This window comes from Triticum aestivum, chromosome 1A (assembly GCF_018294505.1).
Source record: "Triticum aestivum cultivar Chinese Spring chromosome 1A, IWGSC CS RefSeq v2.1, whole genome shotgun sequence".
NCBI classification, from domain to species: Eukaryota; Viridiplantae; Streptophyta; class Magnoliopsida; order Poales; family Poaceae; genus Triticum; species Triticum aestivum.
The window spans coordinates 303,333,514-303,358,768 of NC_057794.1; the positions used below are offsets into that span (position 1 = coordinate 303,333,514).

General features: G+C 43.6%; 1 protein-coding gene across 2 annotated transcripts; it reads right to left on the bottom strand.

Moving 5' to 3' along the window:
• Positions 1-18,849: 18,849 nt before the first annotated feature.
• On the bottom strand, positions 18,850-22,067 carry LOC123047184 (pentatricopeptide repeat-containing protein At2g20710, mitochondrial). 2 transcript variants are annotated; one of them, XR_006422832.1, is made up of 3 exons: positions 21,715-22,067; positions 20,361-21,638; positions 18,850-19,263 (listed from the first exon to the last, which is right to left on the bottom strand). XR_006422832.1 is itself a non-coding variant. In XM_044470683.1 (2 exons), the coding sequence occupies exons 1-2, from the start codon at positions 21,979-21,981 to the stop codon at positions 20,418-20,420; spliced, it is 1,488 nt and encodes a 495-aa protein (XP_044326618.1). In that variant the 5' UTR covers positions 21,982-22,067; the 3' UTR covers positions 20,011-20,417. The 2 variants fall into 2 exon arrangements, 1 of the variants encoding a protein (XP_044326618.1); XM_044470683.1 differs by lacking the exon at positions 18,850-19,263 and having other exon boundaries at positions 20,011-21,638.
• Between the last annotated feature and the right edge of the window lie 3,188 nt (positions 22,068-25,255).

A 25,255-nucleotide genomic window follows, 5' to 3' on the forward strand; every position in this document is an offset into this window, starting at 1 on the left:
GCCCGATGATCGGCAAGCAATAGAGAATAAATGGATCTTCAAGAAGAAGACTGACGCTGACGGTAATGTTACTGTCTACAAAGCTCGACTTGTTGTGAAAGTTTTTTGACAAGTTCAAGGGGTTGACTCTGATGAGACCTTCTCACCCATAGCGATGCTTAAGTCTATTCGAATCATGTTAGCAATTGCCGCATTTTATGATTATGAAATTTGGCAAATGGATATCTTATATAAGAGTTTTATATGATGCAACCAGAAGGTTTTGATGATCCAAAAGGTGCTAACAAAGTGTGCAAGCTCCAGTGATCCATTTATGGACTGGTGCAAGCCTCTCGGAGTTGGAATATACGCTTTGATAGTGTGACCAAAGCATATGGTTTTATACAGACTTTTGGAGAAGCCTGTATTTACAATAAAGTGAGTGGGAGCTCTATAGCATTTCTAATATTATATGTGGATGGCATATTGTTGATTGGAAATAATACATAATTTCTGGATAGCATAAAAGGATACTTGAATAAGAATTTTTCAATGAAAGACCTCGGTGAAGCTGCTTAATTGGACTTTCACAAAGCACATACCATGATAAAGTTTTGAAGAAGTTCAAAATGGATCAGTCAAAGAAAGGGTTCTTGCCTGTGTTACAAGGTGTGAAGTTGAGTCAGACTCAATGCCCGACCACTGCAGAAGATAGAGAGAAAATGAAAGTCATTTCCTATACCTCAGCCATAGGTTCTATCATGTATGCAATGTTGTGTACCAGACCTGATGTGTGCCTTGCTATATGTTTAGCAGGGAGGTACCAAAGTAATCCAGGAGTGGAGCACTGGACAGCGGTCAAGAACATCCTAAAATACCTAAAAAGGACTAAGGATATGTTTCTCGTTTATGGAGGTGACAAAGAGCTCATCGTAAATGGTTACGTCGATGCAAGCTTTGACACTGATCCGGGTGACTCTAACTACAAACCGGATACGTATTTATTTTGAATGGTGGAGCTGTCAGTTGGTGCAGTTCCAAGCAGAGTGTCGTGGCGTGATCTACGTGTGAAGTGGAGTACATAGCTGCTTCGGAAGCAGGAAATGAAGGAGTCTGGATGAAGGAGTTCATATCTGATCTAGGTGTAATACCTAGTGCATCGGGTCCAATGAAAATCCTTTGTGACAATACTGAAGCAATTGCCTTGGCGAAGGAATCCAAATTTCACAAGAGAACCAAACACATCAAGATACGCTTCAATTCCATCCACGATCAAGTCAAGGAGGGATTGATAGAGAAATGCAAGATACATATGGATCTGAATGTTGCGGACCCGTTGACTAAGCCTCTCTCACGATGAAAACATGATCAGCACCAAGACTCCATGGGCGTTAGAATCATTACTATGTAATCTAGATTATTGACTCTAGTGCAAGTGGGAGACTGAAGGAAATATGCCCTAGAGGCAATAATAAAGTTGTTATTTATATTTCCTTATATCATGATAAATGTTTATTATTCATGCTAGAATTGTATTAACCAGAAACTTAGTACATGTGTGAATACATAGACAAACAAAGTGTCCCTAGTATGCTCCTACTTGACTAGCTCGTTAATCAACGATGGTTAAGTTTCCAGACCATAGACATGTGTTGTCATTTGATGAACGGGATCGCATCATTAGAAAATGATGTGATGGACAAGACCCATCCGTTAGCTTAGCATAATGATTGTTTAGTTTTATTTCTATTGCTTTCTTCATGACTTATACATGTTCCTCTAACTATGAGATTATGCAACTCCCAAATACCGGAGGAACACCTTGTGTGCTACAAATGTCACAACATAACTGGGTGATTATAAAGATGCTCTACATGTGTCTCCAATGGTGTTTGTTGAGTTGCCATAGATCGAGATTAGGATTTGTCACTCAGTGTATCGGAGAGGTATCTCTGGGCCCTCTCGGTAATGCACATCACTATGAGCCTTGCAAGCAATGTGACTAATGAGTTAGTTACAGGATGATGCATTATGGAACGAGTAAATAGACTTTCCGGTGTTGAGATTGAACTAGGTATGTGGATACCGACGATCGAATCTTGGACAAGTAACATACCGATGACAAAGGGAATGACGTATGTTGTTATGCGGTTTGACCGATAAAGATCTTCGTAGAATATGTAGGAGCCAATATGAGCATACAGATTCCGCTATTGGTTATTGACTGGAGATGTGTCTTGGTCATGTCTACATAGTTCTCGAACTCGTAGGGTCCACATGCTTAACGTTCGATGACGATTTGTATTATGAGTTATGTGATTTGATGACCGAAATTGTTCGGAGTTCCGGATGAGATCACAGAAATGACGAGGAGTCTCGAAATGGTCGAGAGGTAAAGGTTCATATATTGTAAGGTTACATTCGGACACCGGAATGGTTTCGGGAAGTTTTGGAGTACCAGCCCCCCCCCCCCCGGGAAGTTAATGGGCCAAACATGGGCCTTAGTGGACAAGAGAGAGGGCCGGCCAGGAGGTGGCGCGCGCCCCCCTTGCCAATCCGAATTGGACAAGGGGTGGGGGCGCCGCCCCCCTTTCCCTCTCCTACTCCTTCTCTCTTTCCCTCTTTGCTACTCCGAAAAAGGAAAAAGGAGAGGGGAATCCTACCAGGACTAGGGAGTCCTAGTAGGACTCCCCACACTTGACGCGCCCCTAGGGGGGCGGCCTCCTCTCCTCCCCCCCTTATATACGGAGGCGGGGGCACCCCAAAGGCACAACAAGTCTTCTCTTAGCCGTGTGTGGTGCCCCCTCCACAGTTACACACCTCGGTCATATCGTTGTAGTGCTTAGGCGAAGCCCTGCGCCAGTAACTTCATCATCATCGTCGCACACCGTAATGCTGACGAAACTCTCCCTCGTCCTCAACTAGATCAAGAGCTCGAGGGACGTCATTGAGCTGAACATGTGCTGAACACGGAGGTGTTGTACGTTCGGTGCTAGGATCGGTTGAATCACGAAGACGTTCGACTACATCAACCGCGTTACTAAACGCTCACGCTTTCGGTCTACGAGGGTACGTGGACACACTCTCCCCTCTTGTTGATATGCATCACCTAGATAGATCTTGTGTGATCTTAGGAATTTTTTTGTAATACTGCGTTCCCCAACACTTATCACCAGGGGGCAACCCGACAAGAAATTTCATAAATGCCCTTCTCTAATTCGACCGTTGTCAGGATAAGGATCCACTCGATAGCTGACACGTGGCGCAGCAGTTGTCGGAATTTGAACTCTCAAATTCGTTAGGGCACTTAATTTCCTCACTTTTAGGCAGAATGCACTGATACGTCTCCAATGTATCTATAATTTTTGATTGTTCCATGTTGTTTTGTTATCAATCTTGGATGTTTTATAATCATTTTATATCATTTTTTCGTACTGACCTATTGACATAGTGCCAAGTGTCAGTTCCTATTTTTACCATGTTTTTACATTGCAGGAAATAAATATCAAACGGAATCCAAATGGCACGAAACTTTACGATGATTTTTTATGGGCCAAAACGAAGTAGATGGGCCTTGGTTACACCTGGGGGTGCCCCGTGGAGGGCACAACCCACCAGGGTGCGCCAGGAGGCCCTGGCGCGCCCAGGTGGGTTGTGCCCACCTCGGGTGCTCCCCGGACCGCCTCTTTGCTCTATAAATACCCAAATATTCCCAAAACCCTAGGGGAGTCGACGAAATATTCATCTAGCCGCCACAGAGTCCAGAAACACCAGATCCAATCTAAACACCATCACGGAGGGGTTCACCACTTCCATTGGTGCCTCTTCGATGATGCGTGAGTAGTCCTTTGTAGACCTTCGGGTCCGTAGTTAGTAGCTAGACAGATTCATCTCTCTCTCTCTTGATCCTCAATACAATGGTCTCTTGGAGATCCATATGATGTAACTCTTTTTGCGGTGTGTTTGTTGGGATCGATGAACTTCGAGTTTATGATCAGATCTATGTTTTTATATCCATGAAAGTATTTGAGTTTCTTTGATCTATTTTATGCGTGATCTCTTATAGCCTCGTATTTCTTCTCCGATATTTTGGTCTTGTCTGGCCAACTCGATTTATTTATCTTGCAATGGGAAGAGGTGCCCGGTAGTGGGTTCGATCTTACGGTGCTTGATCCCAGTGACAGAAAGGGAACCGACACATATGTATCGTTGCTACTAAGGAGAAAAAGACGAGATCTATATCTACCACCATATAGATAAACGCATCTTGTCTACATCATGTCATCGTTCTTATTGCATTACTCTGTTTTTCCATGAACTTAATACACTAGATGCATGTTGGATAGCGGTCGATGTGTGGAGTAATAGTAGTAGATGCAGGCAGGAGTCGGTCTACTAATCTTGGACGTGATGCCTATGTAATGATCATTGCCTGGATATCGTCATAATTATTTGAAGTTATATCAATTTTCCAACAGTAAGTTGTTCACCCACCGTTTGTTATTTTTCTAGAGAGAAGCCATTAGTGAAACCTACGCCCCCCGGGTCTTATTTCTCATATATTTGCCTTTGCGATCTACCTTTTCCTCTCTTTTATTTTGAGATCTATTAAACCAAAAATCCAAAAATACTTTGCTTCACTTTATTTTATTTGTGATCTATTTATCCAATCTTTTACAACCTTTCTCCCGTCAACTTGCCAATTTCTGGTGCCGTTACCCGAAAGGGATTGACAACCCCTTTAACACGTCGGGTTACGAGGTGTTGTTATTTGTGTGCATGTGTTGCTTGGTTCTCCTACTGGTTTGATACCTTGGTTTCATAACTGAGGTAAATACTCTACCGTCGTTATGCTACATCATCCCTCCCTCTCCGGGGAAATACCGACGTAGTTCCAGCTGCCATCATGCACTAGCAAAATCCTAACTCCTCAGCATGACCAAATTCGTCTGCGACCAGATGAACTTTGTCACTGTCACAAGTAATTGTGCCAGTTGTACTGGAGATTTCCAAAGGCATCACTCGAAGCGGCTTTTGTGTATAGGTTTGAATAGGTTTGAGCATCACTTTGGAAATGTGAAATATGATTCACCTAGACCCCCTTTAACTGTACGGTTTTCCTATGACTCGAAGAAGAAGAAAAGAAACTATAAAAGCAAAGTCTTCAAGCTTGAAAGTCTTCACATCAATTTCTTCAAAGGTCGTACCAATTTCATCACCAATTTCTTCACTTGAAGAAATACTTTTTTGGGGGTCGTCTTCCATGTGTTAAACCAAATCTTCTATACTTCTGTCACCTGTGTATACTCACAAACTCATTAGTTCCTCAACCTATTTGTTGTTAATACTCCAAAACCACTAAGGGGGCACTTGATGCACTTACAGAAACCCAGTTTGTCACATCTCAAGATTTGGGGTTGTGGGACTTATGTAAAATATTTACAACCAAATAAGCTCGATCCTAAAGCAGACAAGTGTTACTTTGTAGGTTATCCCAAAGAAACAGTTGGGTATTCCTGCTACCAAAAGTTCGAAGACAAAGTGTTTGTCACTAAAAATGGACAGTTTCTTGAGAAAGAGTTTCTCGCTAAAGAAGTGGGAGCACAGTACAACTTGATGAGATTACTGAATCTCCGGAAGTAAGGACTAATGAAACTGAATCTTTTCCATAGGTTATCCACACAACTGAACCAGAAGTTACTACACCAGTTGTAGAAACTCAAGTTAAGACTGTAACTGAACCACGCATGTCAGGAAGAGTTATTAAACCTCCTGGTTGGTTTCATAATGAAATATTCATCTTAGAGAAGATGAACCTGCGCATTACAAGGAAGCAATGGTGGCGCCCTGCTCAAAAGAATGGCCCAAAGCCATGCAATCCGAAATGGAGTCCATGTATGAGAATCAAGTTTGGAACTTGGTTGAGCCTCCAAAGGGTGTAAAACCCATACAATTTAAATGGATCTTCAAAGGGAAAACAGATGCGGATGGTAATCCCACCATCTACAAAGAACGGCTAGTTGCGAAAGGGTTTTCGCAAGTTGAGGAAGTTGATTATGACGAAACTTTCTCTCCAGTAGCAATGCTAAAGTCTGTACGGATTATGATGGCTATAGCTGCATATTTTGATCATGAGAGATGGAAAATGGATGTCAAAATTGCTTTCCTAAATGGAAATATGAAAGAGGATGTATACATGATACAACTAGAAGGTTTTGTCGATCCAAAGGATGCCAGAAAAGTGTGCAGGCTTCAAAGGTCAATCCATGGTTTGAAGCAAGCATCAAGGAACTGGAATCAACATTTTGATGAAGTAGTAAAAGAGTTGGATTCATTAAAAATGATGAAGAAGCTTGTGTATACAAGAAGTTTAGTGGGAGATGTGTAGCATTTCTAATATTATATGTGGATGACATGTTATTGATTGGGAATGACATTAAGTATCTTGGCACAATAAAAGACTATTTAAAGAGTGTGTTTTCAATGAAGGACTTGGGTGAAGCTGCATATATATTGGACATAAAAATATATAGAGATAGATCAAGACGTCTAATAGCACTAAGTCAAAGCATGTACATTGACAAGGTTTTAAAGATGTTTAAAATGGAGAATGCAAAGAAAGGTTTTCTCCCAATGTCACATGGCATAACACTTAGCAGAAATCAATGTCCCAAGATAGTTGATGAGCGAGTGCAAATGAGTGGAGTACCATATGCCTCTGTAATTGTCTCCATCATGTATGCTATGATATATACTAGACCAGATGTTTCTTATGCACTAAGTGTTAGTAGCAGATACAAGAGTGATCCAGGATTGGCTCACTGAACAGTAGTTAAGAATATTCTCAAGTACCTCAGAAGAACAAAGGATATGCTCCTTGTTTATGGAGGTGATGAAGAACTCGTTCTAAATGGTTACACCAATGCTAGCTTCATGACTGATATAGATGACTATAAATCTCAGTCAGGTTATGTTTTTACACTTAATGGTGGTGTGGTTGTTTTGAAGAGTTTCAAACAAAACATTGTTGCGGATTCTACGATAGAAGTAGAGTATATTGCGGATTCAAAAGCTTCAAAGGAGGCATTCTAGATCAAGAAGTTTCTTGAAGAAATTGATGTTGTCCCAAGTGTGATGAATCCAATGGCCCTCTATTGTGATAATAGTGGTGTCGTTGCTCAAGCAAAGGAACCAAGATCACACATGAAGACCAGACACATTGAATGCAAGTATCACATTGTCCAACAATATATTGAGAAGGCCCATGTGAAGATTCTCAAGATTCACATGGACTTGAATGTGTTAGACCCAATGATGAAGGCTCTACCACGAGCAAAGCATGAGCAACACCGGATAGCCATATGTGTCAAAGAGAGTACATAAACTAGATTATTGACTCCAGTGCAAGTGCCAGACTGTTGGAAATATGCCATAGAGGCAATAATATTCGTATTATTATGTTTCCATATTCATAATTAAAGAGTTTATATTCTATGCTATAACTGCTATGATCCTGGAATATGCGATAAAGTGGAAAACTCGTATGCACGTGTGGAATGATAAGCGGTAAAATAAATGGTTCCTAGTCTCGCCTCTAATACTAGCTCCACTGTTATTAGTGATCACATTTTCCGGATCTGAGGGTATCATAAGTGTAACAATAGTCCTAAAAAACATTGGCATTATGACGTTGGAAGAATGATCGTATTGAACCGACCCAATCTTGCTTGTTATGAATTGAGTTAATATCGTCTGCATTCAATTGTAATAGCACAAAGTGTCAACTTGTGAAATTGCTCCCTAGACCATGAGAATATTGTAGTCACTTCTTATCATACGATGGGCTTTGGGGTTGCTCAAACGTCACCTGTAACACGGTGATCATAACGACAACTTATAGGTTCATCAGAAAGTTTGACAAGTGACCGGGTAGCTCAAGAGTGGGATTTGCTCCTCCGGTGATGGAGAGATATTCTTAGTGATCTCACGGTGAGATGGCATCAATCATCATCTAGCCAGACACACGTGACTTCGTCATGAGGATGCCGGAACACAATAACGAGAAAGAAGAACAAAACCGGTAATGAGGATTTTGGTATAACGAGCATAGTGATGACTCGGGAGGATACCGGTGCATCCTGGGTTTTGTGAAGTATCGCGAAGCAAAGGGGACATCACATGATAACCTAAGGTTCACTTGAATCATTCGTGTGCTCATAGGGACCGATACGGACGTCCACGGTCCCGCTGCCGGTCATTGAACGAAAGGTTTCGTTCATGTCTATGGGTTACCAAACCTAAAGGGTCACAAGTATACCTGGCTATCTTCCGGGCCGCACTTTGGGTCGGGCCTAACAAAGCCCAAGGCAAAAAAACCTAGGCTCGAGCCCGGCTTGGCCCGGCTGTCGGGGCTATTTTTTAGGCCCAAGCCCGGCCTGACAAAGATAAATCCCGCTGGGCCTTGGGCCGGGACCCTTCCCTAAAATGTGAAAATGCCAAGCCCAGGCCCGGCCCAACATGTGCTTTGGGCTCAAAATTCAGGCCTAGGCCCGGCCCATGGGCAAGACCGGGCCAGGCCGGGTTGTGCTTTGTCGGGTCGGGTCGGGTTGGGTATCCCATGGCCAGGTATAGTCACAATCTTAAGGCAATCATGATCTAATGAGTGTTAGTAGGACGGGAGTCATGATAATATATTTGTGGAATTCTTTCATGAATATTAGGAATAGTTCCAAGAGGATCTGGAAGCGTTTCGGGGTCATCGGAAGGGTTTCAGAGATTATCGGGTAATACCGGGTACTGATAAATTATATATGTGTGGAAAATGTTTTTGAAGATGTTATATATATATATAATAGTATAGAGGTATTTAGAATATTTTATATGTAATTCAAATATCAATGGGCCTAAAAAGGCCAAGAGGTGGAAGGCAACTTGGGCCACAAGGTCCCAAGTAGGAAGGCGCCCCCCTTTCCTTGTGTGGGGGGGGGGCAAATTTAACTACTCCTCCCCTTTGGCCGGCGCCCCAAGGGGGACTTTTCCCCCTTGGTGGCTGGCCTCTCCTCCTCCAACCTATATATACTAGGGGGTTTTGCTCTATTGGATACACCATTTTTGGAGCCTCCTGTAGTTCTTCTAGTTCATGTTCTAGTTGGTCCTAGTTGACTAATTAGAGCGTGGCTAATCCTCTTGTCCTCATAATTATAAGCCTAGTGTGGTTCTAATCTCCTCCCTCTAATTCTTCGGCTACGATTAGCTTTGGACGATGAAGCGTTGCCAGATTGTGAAGGTTGCACGTTTGCAACCAAGTAGAGAGGCCATGCTTTCCGTCTTCGGTTCAAGGGACAATTCGTGGGTGCTACGAGGTGTAGCGACCCGATCCCAATGGACCGGAGTCTATGTGCTTCTGTGTCATCCCTGGATTGGTATGCTGACACACAGTACTCGAGGAATTATAACAGAGTTCAATCACACACTTTATTACATCGGGGTCCTCAAAAGAGTATTCATTACAATAATATGGTTCAAGGCCATCTAAGTAAAATAACCGCGGAAGCTTTGATGGTAAATGAGTCCATCCAACTCCATGGCAAAACTGAGTGCAGAACAACGACCTATCGCACCTTACTCTGCGTCTGAAAAATCTGCAACATGAAACGTTGGAGCCACAAAGGGTCAATACATTGAATGTATTGGCAAGTCACACCCAGAGTAGGACAACAGACCTATCATCTACATGCAAGGATATAACAAGTGGATAGCTCTAAGGTTTATTTTGCATAAAGCCAGTTTTGTCCTACTTCTACTCACTAGCCAAATTTTATTCCTTTACATTTTTATTAACCTATTGTTAAATTGGACCGCCTCCAACTTAACCCACCTATGAGAGCCCACGAGGATCATAGGTTCCCAAATTGATATTTCCATGAGAGCCCCCGGGGATCATGGTTTAATTAAACCCACATCAGAATAATTATTTGGGATGAGAAGATATTCCAGAGGTTTCAAGTCCAGTTGCTCAAAGTTGTCTGTAACCGGGGACACGACTAATCATGATTAGTTTGTACACTCTGCAGAGGTTTGCACACTTTTCCCCACAAGACTCGATCTCCTCCGTTGAAATCCTCGCACTGCCTGATGTTTGAGAACCGGATGATCGAGACATAGTCTTTCCGAAGAGGTCCCCTTAACCGATAGATAGGCCGGTACACCTACAATTCCTCTACATCTGCTAGCCTATCATGGAAAGGTTTCCCACAACTTACTCAACTGTGCCAGAGCCCATAATGGCTTGTGGTTGCACACGAAAGCTACTTGATATGAAACGTGTCCAACCTTTTTGAACCTGGGCGGCATTCCTCACCTTTTCCTGAGTAATGCAGAGCCTTTTGGAGGATACATACTTGTCGACTGGTCCCAACAAACCTTTCTGCCCAGATGATTGATTAATTGGTATTGCAGAGCCTCTGAGGAAATACAATACCTATAAGTTGTTAATGTAGTCATTGTTTAAGTTCTCTCACAACTTTGATGAATCACATGATACCCAATCCACGTCTACCATAGCATGGCTAAGCAATAACTACACTATAACGATACCCAAAGTGGCGGCAAAAACTATCAGGATCAGGCTAAACATATCGCTATCCTATCTGGCTTTAACATAGCATAGTAGTCCTACACATGCATACTACTGTGTTGATAGAGGGCACTACATGCAAAGTAAAAACAGGAGATTGGTATGATCAAAAGTGCAAACTTGCCTGTTAAAGTTGATGAAGTACTCCGCACTCAAAGTCCTGACAATTTTGCTCTTGGCACTATGGACAATCTAGCGTGAGCAAGCAATAACATACATAAGCACTCATGCATAAGATTCAAAGAAAAGATCTCGGAAAACTTCGAAAACAAGCACATAACTCTTGCGAACATAAAACAATTCCCAACAATACTAAAATTGTGTGTATTAGATCTTAAAATAAAGTTTTGGTCAAGAGCTTCGATTTGCAAAAAAAATCAACTCAAAGGGAGTTATGAAACTCAAGATACGATCAAAAGAAGTTCAAATTCAAATCTATTTGAATTCAAATTTTAAAACTTTCAAAAATAAAGTTGAGTTGGTTTTATGGATAGGTGAGATCATACTTAAGATTTTGGTGTTGGTTTCATCAAATTTGGACAAACGATCAAAAAATAGTGATCGTTTGAAAAATAGGGGCTAAACTGTAAGAAAAACTATTTGCATATGGGTCCCTGGCCACGTGACAGAAAACTAACGGACGAACGTCTGCTACAGAAACTTAACCGATGAAACTGTTCGCTACAGAAGCTAAACTAATGAATGTTCACTAAATAAATAAATAAAACATTTCGGAAAAAACGAAACGATCTGGATCATCAGACCCAGATCGGACAGGCGAGGGGAGGTGACGGTTACCGGTGGTGGAGATCGCCGGTGACGGGGAATAGCGGCGGCGGCTTCGGACGGGGATGGCGGCTTCGGCAACGGCGGTCGGCGCGGGGCGGCGGTGGCTACACAAGTAGGGGCGCGGTGGAGCAACGGCGGGGATGCGATGCGGCTTGCGGCGGCGGCGGCTCCGGTGGTGGGCGATGCGTGCAGTGGCGGCGGCGATCTGGGAGGCGAGAAGGGGGTCGGGGTCTGGCTTTTAAAGGCCAGGGGAGGGGCAGCGGTGGCTTGGGCAAGGGGCAGCAAGGAGGAGGAGTCCTCCTCGGTCACGGCGGCGGCGGCGTACGCCGGCCGCACACCGGCTCGGTGTCGGGGACGAGCCGCGGTTGGGCTGGCCTGGCGCGGTTGGTTAGGCCTCTTTTTTAAAAAATAGACAACAAAACAATAAAATAAAAATAAACCATAGATAATAAAAATGATATATAGGCATATTATATATCAAAAAAATTAGAAAAAGATTTTCTAGAACATGAACATATTTTTAGAGGCAAATAAATTCTACCAAAATTTAAATAAAGAAAACAGTGCTACTGGTTCATTTAAAAACCAAATAAAAATATTTTAAAATACCAAAATGATTTCAAACTCATTTTTCTCCACTTTTCTATGGCAGGGAATCATTTTACCCTATTTTCATATATTTTATTTTTGGAGAAAAGTAATTTGAATAAAAACCAAATAACTCCAAATTGAAAGTGGGTTTTCAAAATAACTTCAAAGGGACTTTCAATTTGATTATTTGAAACTTTCAACTCTCTTTCTTAGCATTTGAAGAAGTCATTTTATCTTCTCTCATGAAACTCATTGAGTTGCATAAAGTTTCTGAATTTGGAATTTTCAAATGGAATTTAAATCTTTTCAAAACCCTTTTCATTTATTTAAATGGAAGAAGTCAGATCATCTTCACTCTAGGGTTTTGTGATGAAATGAATTTTAATTCATGGAGATCATAAATGCAAGGTGAAAGTTTGGGGAAGTCATTTCATTCCCTCGCATTCAACTTTCAAAAAGTTTTGAATTCCACTCAATTTCGCACAAAAAATCACACAAGCAATCATTATTACTTAATTAATATAACATTCCAAAATTTAGAATTTTGGGATGTTACACGAGGGGTCATTCATCGATGGTTCGAAGGACTCCAAGTACGATCTACACCGACATGTTCTTCCGCTTCAACTCAGTGACGGTAACGATCGTGATCCCTACACGTTATGCATCTTCATATTGATCTTGGGTGATCGTAGGTGCGATTTTTTTGTTTTCTACTACATTTCCCAACACTAGCATCATCACGAGTATCATTTATAATAGAAGCAGTATCATCAAGTATTTGCGACATATCAGATTGAATAGCAGGTGGTGGTGTCACAAGTCTACTTAAAATATAAGGTGAATCAAGTGCGGAGCTAGATGACAGTTCCTTACCTCCCCTCGTCTTAGAGGGTACGCTCTTGGTCTTAGAGTCTTTCAGATTCTTCATAGTGGTCAAAAGATATATAACTCCCGAATGAACTCAATAAATAGAGCTATGCTCCCCGGCAACGGTGCCATAAAATAGTCTTGATGAACTACAAGTATAGGGGATCGCAACAGTCTTCGAGGGTGGTATTTCACCCAAATTTATTGATTTGACACAAGGGGAGCCAAAGAATATTTATGAGTCTTAGCAGTTGAGTTGTCAATTCAACCACACCTGGAAAGTAATTTCTTTGCATCAAAGTGTTTAGTAGCATAGTAGTATGATAGTTTGATAGTATTAGTAACAGTAATAGTAGTAGTAGTAACAGTAACAGTAGCAGTTTTGTAGTGATTGTAGCAGCAACAACAATAGTAGTAACTTAGCAAAGACAATATGAGCATAGCATAGGCATTGGATTAGTGGTGGATATTTGTATGGATGACATTCATCATGTAACAATCACAACCTAGAGCGATACACAATAGCTTCAATTCATCAATTCTATCTAGGCATGTATTCCGTATATAGTCATACATGCTTATAATAAGAATTTGTAGGACATCTTTTGTTCTCCCGTGGTAGCGGAGTCCATAAGCTAATATAAGGGTAATTAAGGCCTCATTTTAATAGAGAACCAGAACAAAGCATTAACACGTGGTGAATACATGAACTCCTCGAATTACAATCATCCCCGAAGAGTATCCCAGTTATTGTCACCTTGGGGTCAATGGTTCAGAACAATAACAAGTGCATACAACTAGCAGATATTATCTAGAACTCAAATATATTGATGAAAATATAAAGGGTTCAGATCTAAAATCATGACACTCGGGCCCTAGTGACAAGCATTAATCATAGCAAAGTCATAGCAACATCAGTCTCGGAACATAGTGGATACTAGGGATTAAGCCGTAACAAATTGACTCGATTAAATGACAAATCTCATCCATCTACATCATCGTCCAACAAGCATACGAAGGAACTACTCCCCCCTGGTGGTGAGCATCATGGAATTATTGATGAAGAAGGGTTGATGACGACAACAACAATGAATCCCCCTCTCCAGAGCCCCGAACGAACTCCAGATTAGCCCTGCCGATGAAGAATAGGGGGTAGCAGCAGCTCCATGTCGCAAAACGCGATTGAACTTCTTCTCTTATTTTTTTCTCAGGAAGACAAAATTTATAGGCTTGGAATTAGGTCAGACGGCCACATGTCGGCCCCACAAGACACACCCTATTGTCTTGTGGACAGCAAGTGGTCCCCCTCCGATGGATCTTTGTTCCAATATTTTTATTTATTCAATAAAAAAAATCCGCAAAGTTTTTTCTGATTCCAAGAACTTTTATTTATGCACAAAAACAACACCATGGTAGTTCTGCTGAAAACAGCATCAGTCCGGGTTAGTTTCATTCAAATCATGCAAATTAGAGTCAAAATAAGAGCAAAAGTGTTTGGAAAAGTAGATACGATGGAGACGTATCAGGCCACCCTTGTGGTCTTTCCCCGTATCACTATTTGAGTTGCAAAATTAAACCCAACTAATGCACACATTTCCCACTACTGATTACTCATCTAATGTGGCCAAGATTAGAAAATTAAACATAGAAAATTATGCATCTATAAATCGAAACAGGCATCCAAAATCTGAATATAAAACTAAATGATTCTAATTCAATCACCTAGTTTGAGAAATGGTTTGACCTTTCGACAGACCTTGGTAGATATGGATACTACTTCTAGGTGTTAGCTATTGTTTACCAATTCACAATGGTGCATAGAAAGTATAATGAAAGTGTTGGTCGTGTGAAACACATTAGTTCATATTATTTGCTTGAAACAGAGTCGTGCTTATTCTTACATGTTACATGTTTTGCAAAACTATTATACAATCTTCGAGAGAATGCTCACTATAGTAAACTTGACTCACCAAGATTGTGTATATGATAGTCCTCTCTCCTCAACCTACCCCCGTCGCTCGCCCAATAAAAGGAACAAGGGAAAACATAATGTCAGAATTAATACTCAAATTTTTGTAGCCTTAATCCATACTTAAATATAAACGTTTAAACTTAAATGATTCTACCTTTTGTAATGTGAATGTACTAATCCAACATAATAAAATCCAGTAGCCCAAAACCTAAGAGTCAAGATTCCTATGGCGGTCGACCTTCCCGTCGTGGCACAACAGTGAAGAGGGCCCCTGCTAGGAACAAGAAAACAATGAAGGCGGATGTGGTGCGAGATAAAGAAAGAAAAATACTATATTATATATAGTTCAGGAATTTGTGGTGTAATAAGTTGGTTGTGTGCTTAAAAAACACGGTTTGTGTGCTATTTGATCTCGTCGAGGAGGAGGTAGCATGTCTCTTTAAAGGAGACATGTCCTAGAGAGAGTTTTGACCAGATGAAGCTTCTCTAAGGTGGAGTAGGGCCCAAACTTTTCCTATGTTTGTCCTTATAATTTTTATCGGTCCACACTTCTTTCAGCTGGGAACACGTACCTCTTCTCCCGGAGAGTACTTGGTGCACTAGGGCTCATGGTGCACCTGCTTTCTGTTGATACTTTTAAATGTCTAAAAAATTGTGAATTGGATCACAAAAATTCCATCACAGATTAGAAATATAAACCGGCAAACAAAAATGATAAATTTGTTGTCAATAGCAACGATGTGCTAAATTTAAAGCCCAAATTACATTTGACACTATTTAGTGTCATAATTGTCTATTTTCTTCTCGACCATTTTCTGAATGTTAATTTGAAAGTTGATGACATGTTAGAATCCAAATATTATCTATGCCTTATATATTAAGATGTTAACTAGGAAAAGGTGCACCAAGTATGAGGCCCCGACAAACCACATATCCCCCCCCCCCCCCCCCCACCACCACCACCACCACCACACACACAGGGAAACTTCATTAACTAAACAAACCCAACACGACATATTACACGGTTGAAAGTGAAACAATCATACGGTTTGATTCATCCTTTTTAACTCTGTGGCTTCTAGGAATAGATCCATTTTGACACGCTCGTTCAACTTTTTTGGTTGACGTCGTGTACAAGTATACTCTGTCTAAATATCTTCCCCCTTTTGTTTTTTTCGTGTACTAGTTTTGTTTCAAGTCAATTTGTCTAAACTTTAACCAAATTTATATTTAAAATATCAACACCTACAATAAAAATAAAGACCCTATAATTTTTTTATGATGTATCTAGTGATATTGATTTGGCATTGTCAATATTGATACTTTTTTTATAAACTTGGTCAAACTTTAGAAACTTTGACTTAAGACAAACCTAATATATGAAATAAAAAGAAACGGAAGGATAATCCATCCTTAGAACATCTCCAAAAGCTCTTGCATGCGTAAAAAAAACACGGTTTTTTTATGAAATCGCATAAATCCCCCCCCCCCCCCCCCGCCCTCTCGCCCCAACTTCCCCCACATGTACAGGAAGACGATCCTTCCCGTAAAATTTAGGTGAGTTGCAACCGCCTGAAGTTTCACGCCGTGCCGCCCCGCACCTCCGCGCTCCCTTGCCACCATGCGTCGCGTAGTGATGGTGGCTGCCACCGTCACACATGTCACTCACTTGAAGCCCTAGACTATTAGGTAGGCTTTTATTGGGCGATATAAGAAAAAAGGGAAAGATGTTTATGTGAACTAAGAAAAGACGCCACATGACTACTTTCCCAAAATTATACAAATATCTCGTAAAAACCATTTTCACGAGGAGGTTTTTTACATGAGCTATGGCCTATGGGAGATGCTCTTATGCGCATCGTATGTTGTTTGATGGGAAGATTCCCCGTAAGATACGTGCCACCATTGTTGCAATTATTAGCAAGGCATCCAACAAGGGCCTCTTTCAACGAACAAACGCTTTATGTTAGTAAAACTCTCTGGACCGCTAAAATCCACCCACAAATTACAACAGACAATCTTTCTGCCGCGCAGTTTATATATACACATAATTTTTATTTCCACCAAGAGAAGACCGTGCGTCGGGGATCCCATTAGCACATCCTCTCGTGGTGCAACGAGACAAGAACAGGACATATCCGCGTACGCACATGGCACCGACGAGACCTCCAAGCCTCGAGTGTGGAGTCCCTGTAGATTGGCATGTCTTCTTCGTCGCTGCTTTCGTGTGCCATCTCCTTCAGCCAGGCACAGTGGTTTGGGAGAATTAGAAACTTGATTTGGATTGGAAAACGGGGATCACACATGGAGATTACGCGAGGAACATCTCCTAGATCCCCGTGGGAAACGAGTACTAGCGTCTTGGAAAATATACAAATTACAGAAAGCAAAATCTGTCCATGACTGGCTAGCATGGGTTCGAAATCCTCACGTCAGCTTGAAGATTAATTTAGAGCGCCAGGCAAGTGGGCACCAGCTGCAAACTACTGGCAAGCTGACCACCGATTTGGCACGGCCGGGAACTGACAGAGTTTGGACACGTTCGTTCTCCACTTCACGACTCGTAAGCAAGTCGTTTCCGACAAGTTATGAGAGCATGTAAATACACTCTCTCGCGGTGATCGGGAATTGGACGAAGAGCGGTGCCGTGCGTGATGCTTAGGCGATCGGCGTCACGTTTGGAAGTGAAGGCGAGGCACAAGGAGAAAAAAAAATCAAACTACACACACTGCCGAGCTACGTGTGAGAGAGGGTGAGCTCCATCGACGCATGCATCTAGAAAGCTCCATGGATGTGATGCCGATGTTTCGACGAGTGCACGAAGCCACGAACCAGCCTCCTACGTAAAGCATAACTTTATTTAGCGTTACAGTGACTTCTGTTTTTGTGTTGATTACAGGCGCGGCAGATTAGAGGAGGATTTCGGCTAAATTACTTCACTCAACGGTGCACGGAATGCATTTGTTTTTTTTCTTCAAAACGAAGGCAAAAAAATTTGCCTCATCGATTAATTAAGCAGAAGAGAATTGTTCAATTAATTAATAAAAAACCGGGCGAAAACCGATACAACTTGTAAAGAGCCTCGTAGATCATTCCAGTTCATCAACGGGCCCGAATCACGCCGAGCGTGTGGCCTGCCCAGCCTCCAGCGCGCCCGATATGATGGTCCTCCAGGAAGTTCGTGCTTCACGTGCACTGTGCGTGTAGCAGCAACACAGCGACAGGTAGGAGTAGAGCACCATCCATCCATCCCCACGTACGTTGAGGGCCAAGGGACGAGAGGCTTCCGTCTCCGTGCGCCGTGACATCGCCCACCAGACTTTCTTGTCAATGGAAAGATGGGGCGAGAGCCCCATGGAACTCTGATGTCACGGCATGCCGCTTTCTCGCTAAACCAAAATCTTGCACGGCGTACTAGTTATTCGGATGTCAGGAATCTTTGGACACTGCTATGCTAGCTGCTAAAGATCACTCTGACCTAATGCGACTGTCTTCTAATCTTTCTGATCCGAATACAGGATACCTATCGTGTGACTATGTGTTGAATTAACGCTGCATGGAGTTGATGCTTGTATTCCATTTCACAAGAAGAAAAACGTACGACACGTTGCGCCGTCAGTTCTCCACAAAAGCATTTTAGCCGAGAAAGTAGCTTTGGACCTAAACCAGGACGAGCTCCACCTCCAGACTCGCCGAAGAAGAGAGAGCCGAACCGATCGATCAGAGTGGACAAAATACGGGGGCGATCAGGCGGCCATGTTTTGTACATCTCGTACATAAATTCTGGGGGCAGATTGGCACGGAGGCGCGCGCTACGTGCCAAGCTTCTCTCCGGCGCCAGCAAGTGAGGAGCGATCGACGGACGGCACGGCAGCTTGTCCGTGGCAGATTCTTCCTGGACAGACGTACGTATCAATCACATGGATGGAGAAGTGATCAGATTGTTGTGTTGCGTAAGCAAGTGAGAAGAGTGTACCACACCGGAGAAAGTTAGTACACGAACATGCTATATATGTATGCAAGCAAATCGTACGACAAGGGGCCAAAATGATATGTGTGTGTGATACAGTGATACGCGGAAGAAAAAGAAAGGAGTGGGTTAACCAACCACACCCAAAGCAGAACGGAATTTAGGCACGCAATCATATCACATGGTGGTGCTCGTGGACGGACGCAAGATGGGTGATTAATCGCTGACTGGACTGGCCCCCACAACAAATCAACAAACGGAAGCTTTCTCTTCCCCCTTAAACTGATGAAGGCGACGCAAATCAATAGAAACTTCACACGGCTGATCGCAAGGAACCCTCTGTTGCTTGGAGAAATAAAATTTTCCTTAGGAGGCGTACGTACGTGTTCTTATCAGGATGGTGGCAAACTCGGAAAAAGAATTACACGAGTTCTCCAAGATCATGACGAGGTGCTCCTGCATAAGATAATTTCGATTAAAATGTTAAATTTCTTACACACATATGCATGAAGGTAAGAAGCTGAAGGCAATTCTAGTTAAAAAAATATTATTCCCTCACCCTACATTAAGTGCTGCAGATTACACGACGTGAATCAAACTGGGTTTTTCAAATGTGAAATGTACAGCAAACCTCATTCTTCAGTTCCATGACAAATAATGCCCCAACTACCAGCCATACTGAAATACTTCACCAAGATCCATTTGTGCAGCAACTTTCGTTGTTGTTTCCAGTCTTTGCTGGTCTTCCACAAGTGATCTGAACCATTATTTCACCCGGCTCGTTTGATGCCAGGCCTAGCTATCGCTAGTGGCCAGCTCCACGAAAATTCAGGCCATTTGAGGGACAACTTGCCGCCCACAACCATCCCTCTCATATTGTAGGCATCATATGAGCACACAAAAAAGAATTAAACTATATTTTTCTCAAATGAACAAAAAAAGCTAAATGTGCAATGTACTTCAGTAAGATGCCTTTCATGCCATGGGCATACATCTCTTCAGAGTCCATATCTCTGGTTTATTGTCTTTCATAAAAGAAAAATCTCTGGTTTATTACACAAGGTATTGTCAGGCTATCAGCTCATGTCAGACATGCCCCCATAGCGACTTTGGATGCCATGAAAAGAGAAAAAAAGAAAAGAAAAAGAGAAGCAGTTAGGTCGCAAGTGTAAGAATTTGATGTGGTAGATGGAGCCAAGGATCTCTTAAAAGACTGATTTGTGACACTACTGAACAGTTGCATTACATCATATCTTATCTGATCCTAACAGAAGTACAAACCTGTGCAAATTTCAAATGAACATACTCTAAGAATATATTTGACAACCCCACTGCCCTGTGACACCGGCATATAGAAGATTAAAGAATTACAGTGTCTTAGATAAGCACTAAGCAGTGGAAGGAAGTCAAACTAATAATTGGATGGGTTAGCAGCTACTCCCTCCGTCCGGAAATACTTGTCAGCGAAATGGATGTATCCAGACGTATTTTAGTTTTAGATACATCCATTTTAATCCATTTATGCGACTAGTATTTCCAGACGGAGGGAGTACCTGCCATGGAAAATAAACAACCAACGAAATTGCCTACTGATAGGAAGCTGCGGATATCTACTGGCATATTCCAGCGATGATTTTATCTGTTTCTTCATCAGCCTCAAAACCATCTTTTTTCATGCGATCAAGTAAATCTGACACTGGTTGTCCTGCATGAACATATGTCTCCAGTAAAATGTGGTAAACATCCCTTGTCAAAGGTACTAAATTCCGTAGCATGCTTGCCATCTCCTCGGCTGCTTCAACATTCTTTTGCTCCATGAAATGTTCCAGGCTCATTAGCACATTTGTTAGGTCAGGTTCCCATCGAGAAGACGCACAAGCAAGAGCTTTCCTTGTCATATCCACCGCCTTCGACACCTGGCCGTCCTGGAAAAATCCACTAGCCAACCTATACCAAGTACCACGGTGAGGTGTCCTCCCTTTGGCGATAGCTTCATCCAGGAGAGCTTCTGCCTTCTCCATAAGACCTTTGGCGCAGTAAGCATTTATCAGTAAGTTTGTTAAGTGGATATCATGGTGAACATACCTACTTTCCCACTCTCTAAAGGCTTTCTCAGCACTATCAATGTCATTCATCTTAAGCAGCCCACTTATCCTGCACATGTACATCGAGTTGCATACCGGCACTTTGGACTTGTAGACATTCCAAACCCGGTCTGCCTCACTACTCATTCCCAAATCAGCAAACATGGAAAGCAAGAACCCATATGCAACCCTCTCATCCTTCCGACCTATCTGCTTTTCTGATTCCTGGATAGCTCGCAAGGCCTTTCCTTGCTGCCCGGCTTCCATGAAAGCCCTGGCTACAATGGCATGTGAGTGCCAATTCACGATCTTCGGGTCGACCTTCTTGATAATTTCCTCAATGCCATCAAAATTCCCAGCAGCTGCAAGCACCGTCAACAGAATGTTGATACTGAACACATCAGGCTTGATGCCGCTCTCTTCCATGGTCCTGTACATGGTGTGCACCCTCTCAACCTGCCCGGTCTCCCAGTAAAGCTTCATCATCACATTGTAAGGATATGATCTCATCATTCCCAAGTCCTGCATCTCCGCGAAGAGCTTTTCGGCCTCGTCGACGGACTTTGCCTCCGCATAGCATTTCAGGAGGGATCCGTAGCAATGAGATTTCTTCACCTGGATCGACAAGCTCTTCCAGTAGTTCACGGCACTCTCGAGGCCTTGCACCTTGCTGATCAGCTCCAGCCGGTACGCGACGTCGCCAGGCGACAGGTACATGTACCGCCGGTCGGTCATCCACATTGACAGCTGCAAGAACACAAAGAATGAGCGAGTGGGGTGCGCGCACAGGGAGTATTCGCTTCGGGGTTGGGGTGATTGCGACCTCGAGCGCGTGGGAGAAGCGGCGGAGGCGGACGAGCTTCTTGACGATGCACATGAGGTTGTTCTTCTCGACGGCCCGGCCCTCCGTGACCGCCCATTGCTCCAGCACGGGAGTCAGCGGGAGGTTCGGGTTCCATACGGCAGTGACGCGGCGGTAGAGTGAGTCGGCCAGCGGGCGCCGCGGTGGATGGGGCAAGGCTGCGGAGGTCTCGGCGGCCGTGGACAGGCGTCGGAGCAGGCAGCCGCGAGGAGGGAGGAGGCGGTGCATGGTGGCGCGGCCGCTCCGGCGGTTCGATGCCGGCGGAGGGGGGGGGAGGGGGGGTGAGGGTTTGGGAATGGGGAATGGGCTCAGATGGGCCTTGTGCTGAATGGGCTTCAGGGTGGTTAATCCGAAAGGAAGGGGGGAGAGCGAAGAATCAGCGAGAGGAGAAAAGGAAAAAGGACTGTTTTGAAAATACAAAAATATAGGAGCCCGATATCGCGCGGAAGTTCGGGGACAGGAGGAGCCAGATCGAACATTTTGAGGATAAGACATGCCCAGTGAGCACAAACTACCGTCACGCCCCGTCCTGGAGCGGTCGGGCCAGCCCCAAATCGCCCCTGTCCATCCGAGAGCCGTCGCGCCCGCCCCAAACCGTCATGCCCCGTCCCGAAGCTGTCGCTCCCATCCCAAACCGTTGTGCCCCATATTGGAGCCGTCGCGCCCGCCCCAAACTGCCATGCCCTGTCCCAGAGCCATCACATCATTTAACTTCTCTTCTGTGGCCACTTCCTCGAGCTGCGCCACGTCGGCGATGCCCTGGCTCCTGCGGGAGCAAAGCTCCTGGGTGATGGCGGCATCCTCAAAGCGCCACTGATATCCGCTGCCGCTACCTTTTGAGCTTGTGTTGGTTTTCTTATGAAGAGAAAAGGGTGATGCAGCAAAGTAGCGTAAATATTTTCCTTAGTTTTGAGAACCAATATATCAATCCAGTAGGAGACTACGCAACAAGCCACCGAATACCTGCACAAACAAACACCAACTTACAAGCAACGCGATAAAGGGGTTGTCAATCTCTTAACAATTATTCGCAAAGTGATACCTGATAGAGATGGATAAACGGTAAAGTAATATTTTTGGTTTATGGAACGGAAAGTAAAGATTGCAAAAAAAAATAAATATGAAACTAGAATTGTAGATCAGAAACTTATATGATGGAAAATAAACCCGAGGACCATAGGTTTCACTAGAGGCTTCTCTCAAGATAGAAGTTATAACGGTGGGTGAACAAATTACTGCCGAACAATGGATAGAAAAGCGCAAAATTATAACGATATCTAAGGAAATTATCATGAATATAGGCACCACGTCCATGTCAAGTAGACTGAAACGATTCTGCTGTTGGGGAACGTAGCAGAAATTCAAAATTTTCTACGCATCACCAAGATCAATCTATGGAGTAATCTAGCAACGAGGGGAAGGAGAGTGCATCTACATACCCTTGTAGATCGCTAAGCGAAAGCGTTCAAGTGAACGGGGTTGATGGAGTCGTACTTGTCGTGATCCAAATCACCGATGATCCTAGTCCGAACGGACGGCACCTTCGTGTTCAACACACGTACAGCCCGGTGACGTCTCCTACGCCTTGATCCAGCAAGGGGAGAAGGAGAGGTTGGGGAAGACTCCATCCAGCAGCAACACAACGGCGTGGTGGTGGTGGAGGAGCGTGGTACTCCAGCAGGGCTTCGCCAAGCACCACAAAAGACAAGGAGGGAGAGGGGTAGGGCTGCGCCAAGAAGAAGATTGAATCGTGTCTATGGCAGCCCAAAACCTCAAGTATATATAGGGGGGAGGGGAGGGGCTGCGCCTCCACCTAGTTTTCCACCCCTAGGGGTGGCGGCCAGCCCTAGATCCCATCTAGGGGGGGCGGCCAAGGGGGGAGAGAGGGGGGCGCACCACTAGGTGGGCCTTAGGCCCATCTGAGCCTAGGGTTTGCCCCCTTCCACTCTCCCTTGCGCCTTGGGCCTTGGTGGGGGGGCGCACCAGCCCACCTGGGGCTGGTCCACTCCCACACTTGGCCCATGCAGCCCTCCGGGGCTGGTGGCTCACTTGGTGGACCACCGGGACCCTCCCGGTGGTCCCGGTACATTACCGATAAAATCCGAAACTTTTCCGGCGACCAAAACAGGACTTTCCATATATAAATCTTTACCTCCGGACCATTCCGGAACTCCTCGTGATGTCCGGGATCTCATCCGGGACTCCGAACAACATTCGGTAACCGCGTACATACTTTCCCTATAACCCTAGCGTCATCGAACCTTAAGTGTGTAGACCCTACTGGTTCGGGAGACATGCAGACATGGCTGAGAAAACTCTCCGGCCAATAACCAACAGCGGGATCTGGGTACCCATGTTGGCTCCCACATGCTCCACGATGATCTCATCGGATGAACCACGATGTCAAGAACTTAATCAATCCCGTATACAATTCCCTTTGTCTAGCGGTACGATACTTGCCCGAGATTCGATCGTCGGTATCCCGATACCTTGTTCAATCTCGTTACTGGCAAGTCTCTTTACTCGTTCCGTAACACATCATCCCGTGATCAACTCCTTGGTCACATTGTGCACATTATGATGATGTCCTACCGAGTGGGCCCAGAGATACCTCTCCGTTTACACGGAGTGACAAATCCCAGTCTCGATTCGTGCCAACCCAACAGACACTTTCGGAGATACCTGTAGTGTACCTTTATAGCCACCCAGTTACGTTGTGACGTTTGGCACACCCAAAGCACTCCTACGGTATCAGGGAGTTGCACAATCTCATGGTCTAAGGAAATGATACTTGACATTAGAAAAGCTTTAGCATACGAACTACACGATCTTTGTGCTAGGCTTAGGATTGGGTCTTGTCCATCACATCATTCTCCTAATGATGTGATCCCGTTATCAATGACATCCAATGTCCATGGTCAGGAAACCGTAACCATCTATTGATCAACGAGCTAGTCAACTAGAGGCTTACTAGGGACATGGTGTTGTCTATGTATCCACACATGTACCTGAGTTTCGTATCAATACAATTCTAGCATGGATAATAAACGATTATCATGAACAAGGAAATATAATAATAACCAATTTATTATTGCCTCTAGGGCATATTTCCAACAGTCTCCCACTTGCACTAGAGTCAAAATCCAGTTCACATCGATATGTGATTAACACTCAAGGTCACATCCCCATGTGACTAACACCCAAAGAGTTATGGGTTTGACCATGTTATGCTTGTGAGAGAGGTTTCAGTCAACGGGTCTGCAACATTCAGATCCGTATGTACTTCGCAAATTTCTATGTCATCTTGTAGATGCAACTACTACGCTACATTTGGAGTCATTTAAAATAACTGTCCTACTTGGAGCTATTCTAAATTGTTGCTCCATTATACGTATCCGGTATCTCTACTCAGAGCCATCCGGATAGGTGTTAAGCTTGCATTGACGTAACTCTTTACATCGAACTCTTTATCACCTCCATAACCGAGAAACATATCCTTACT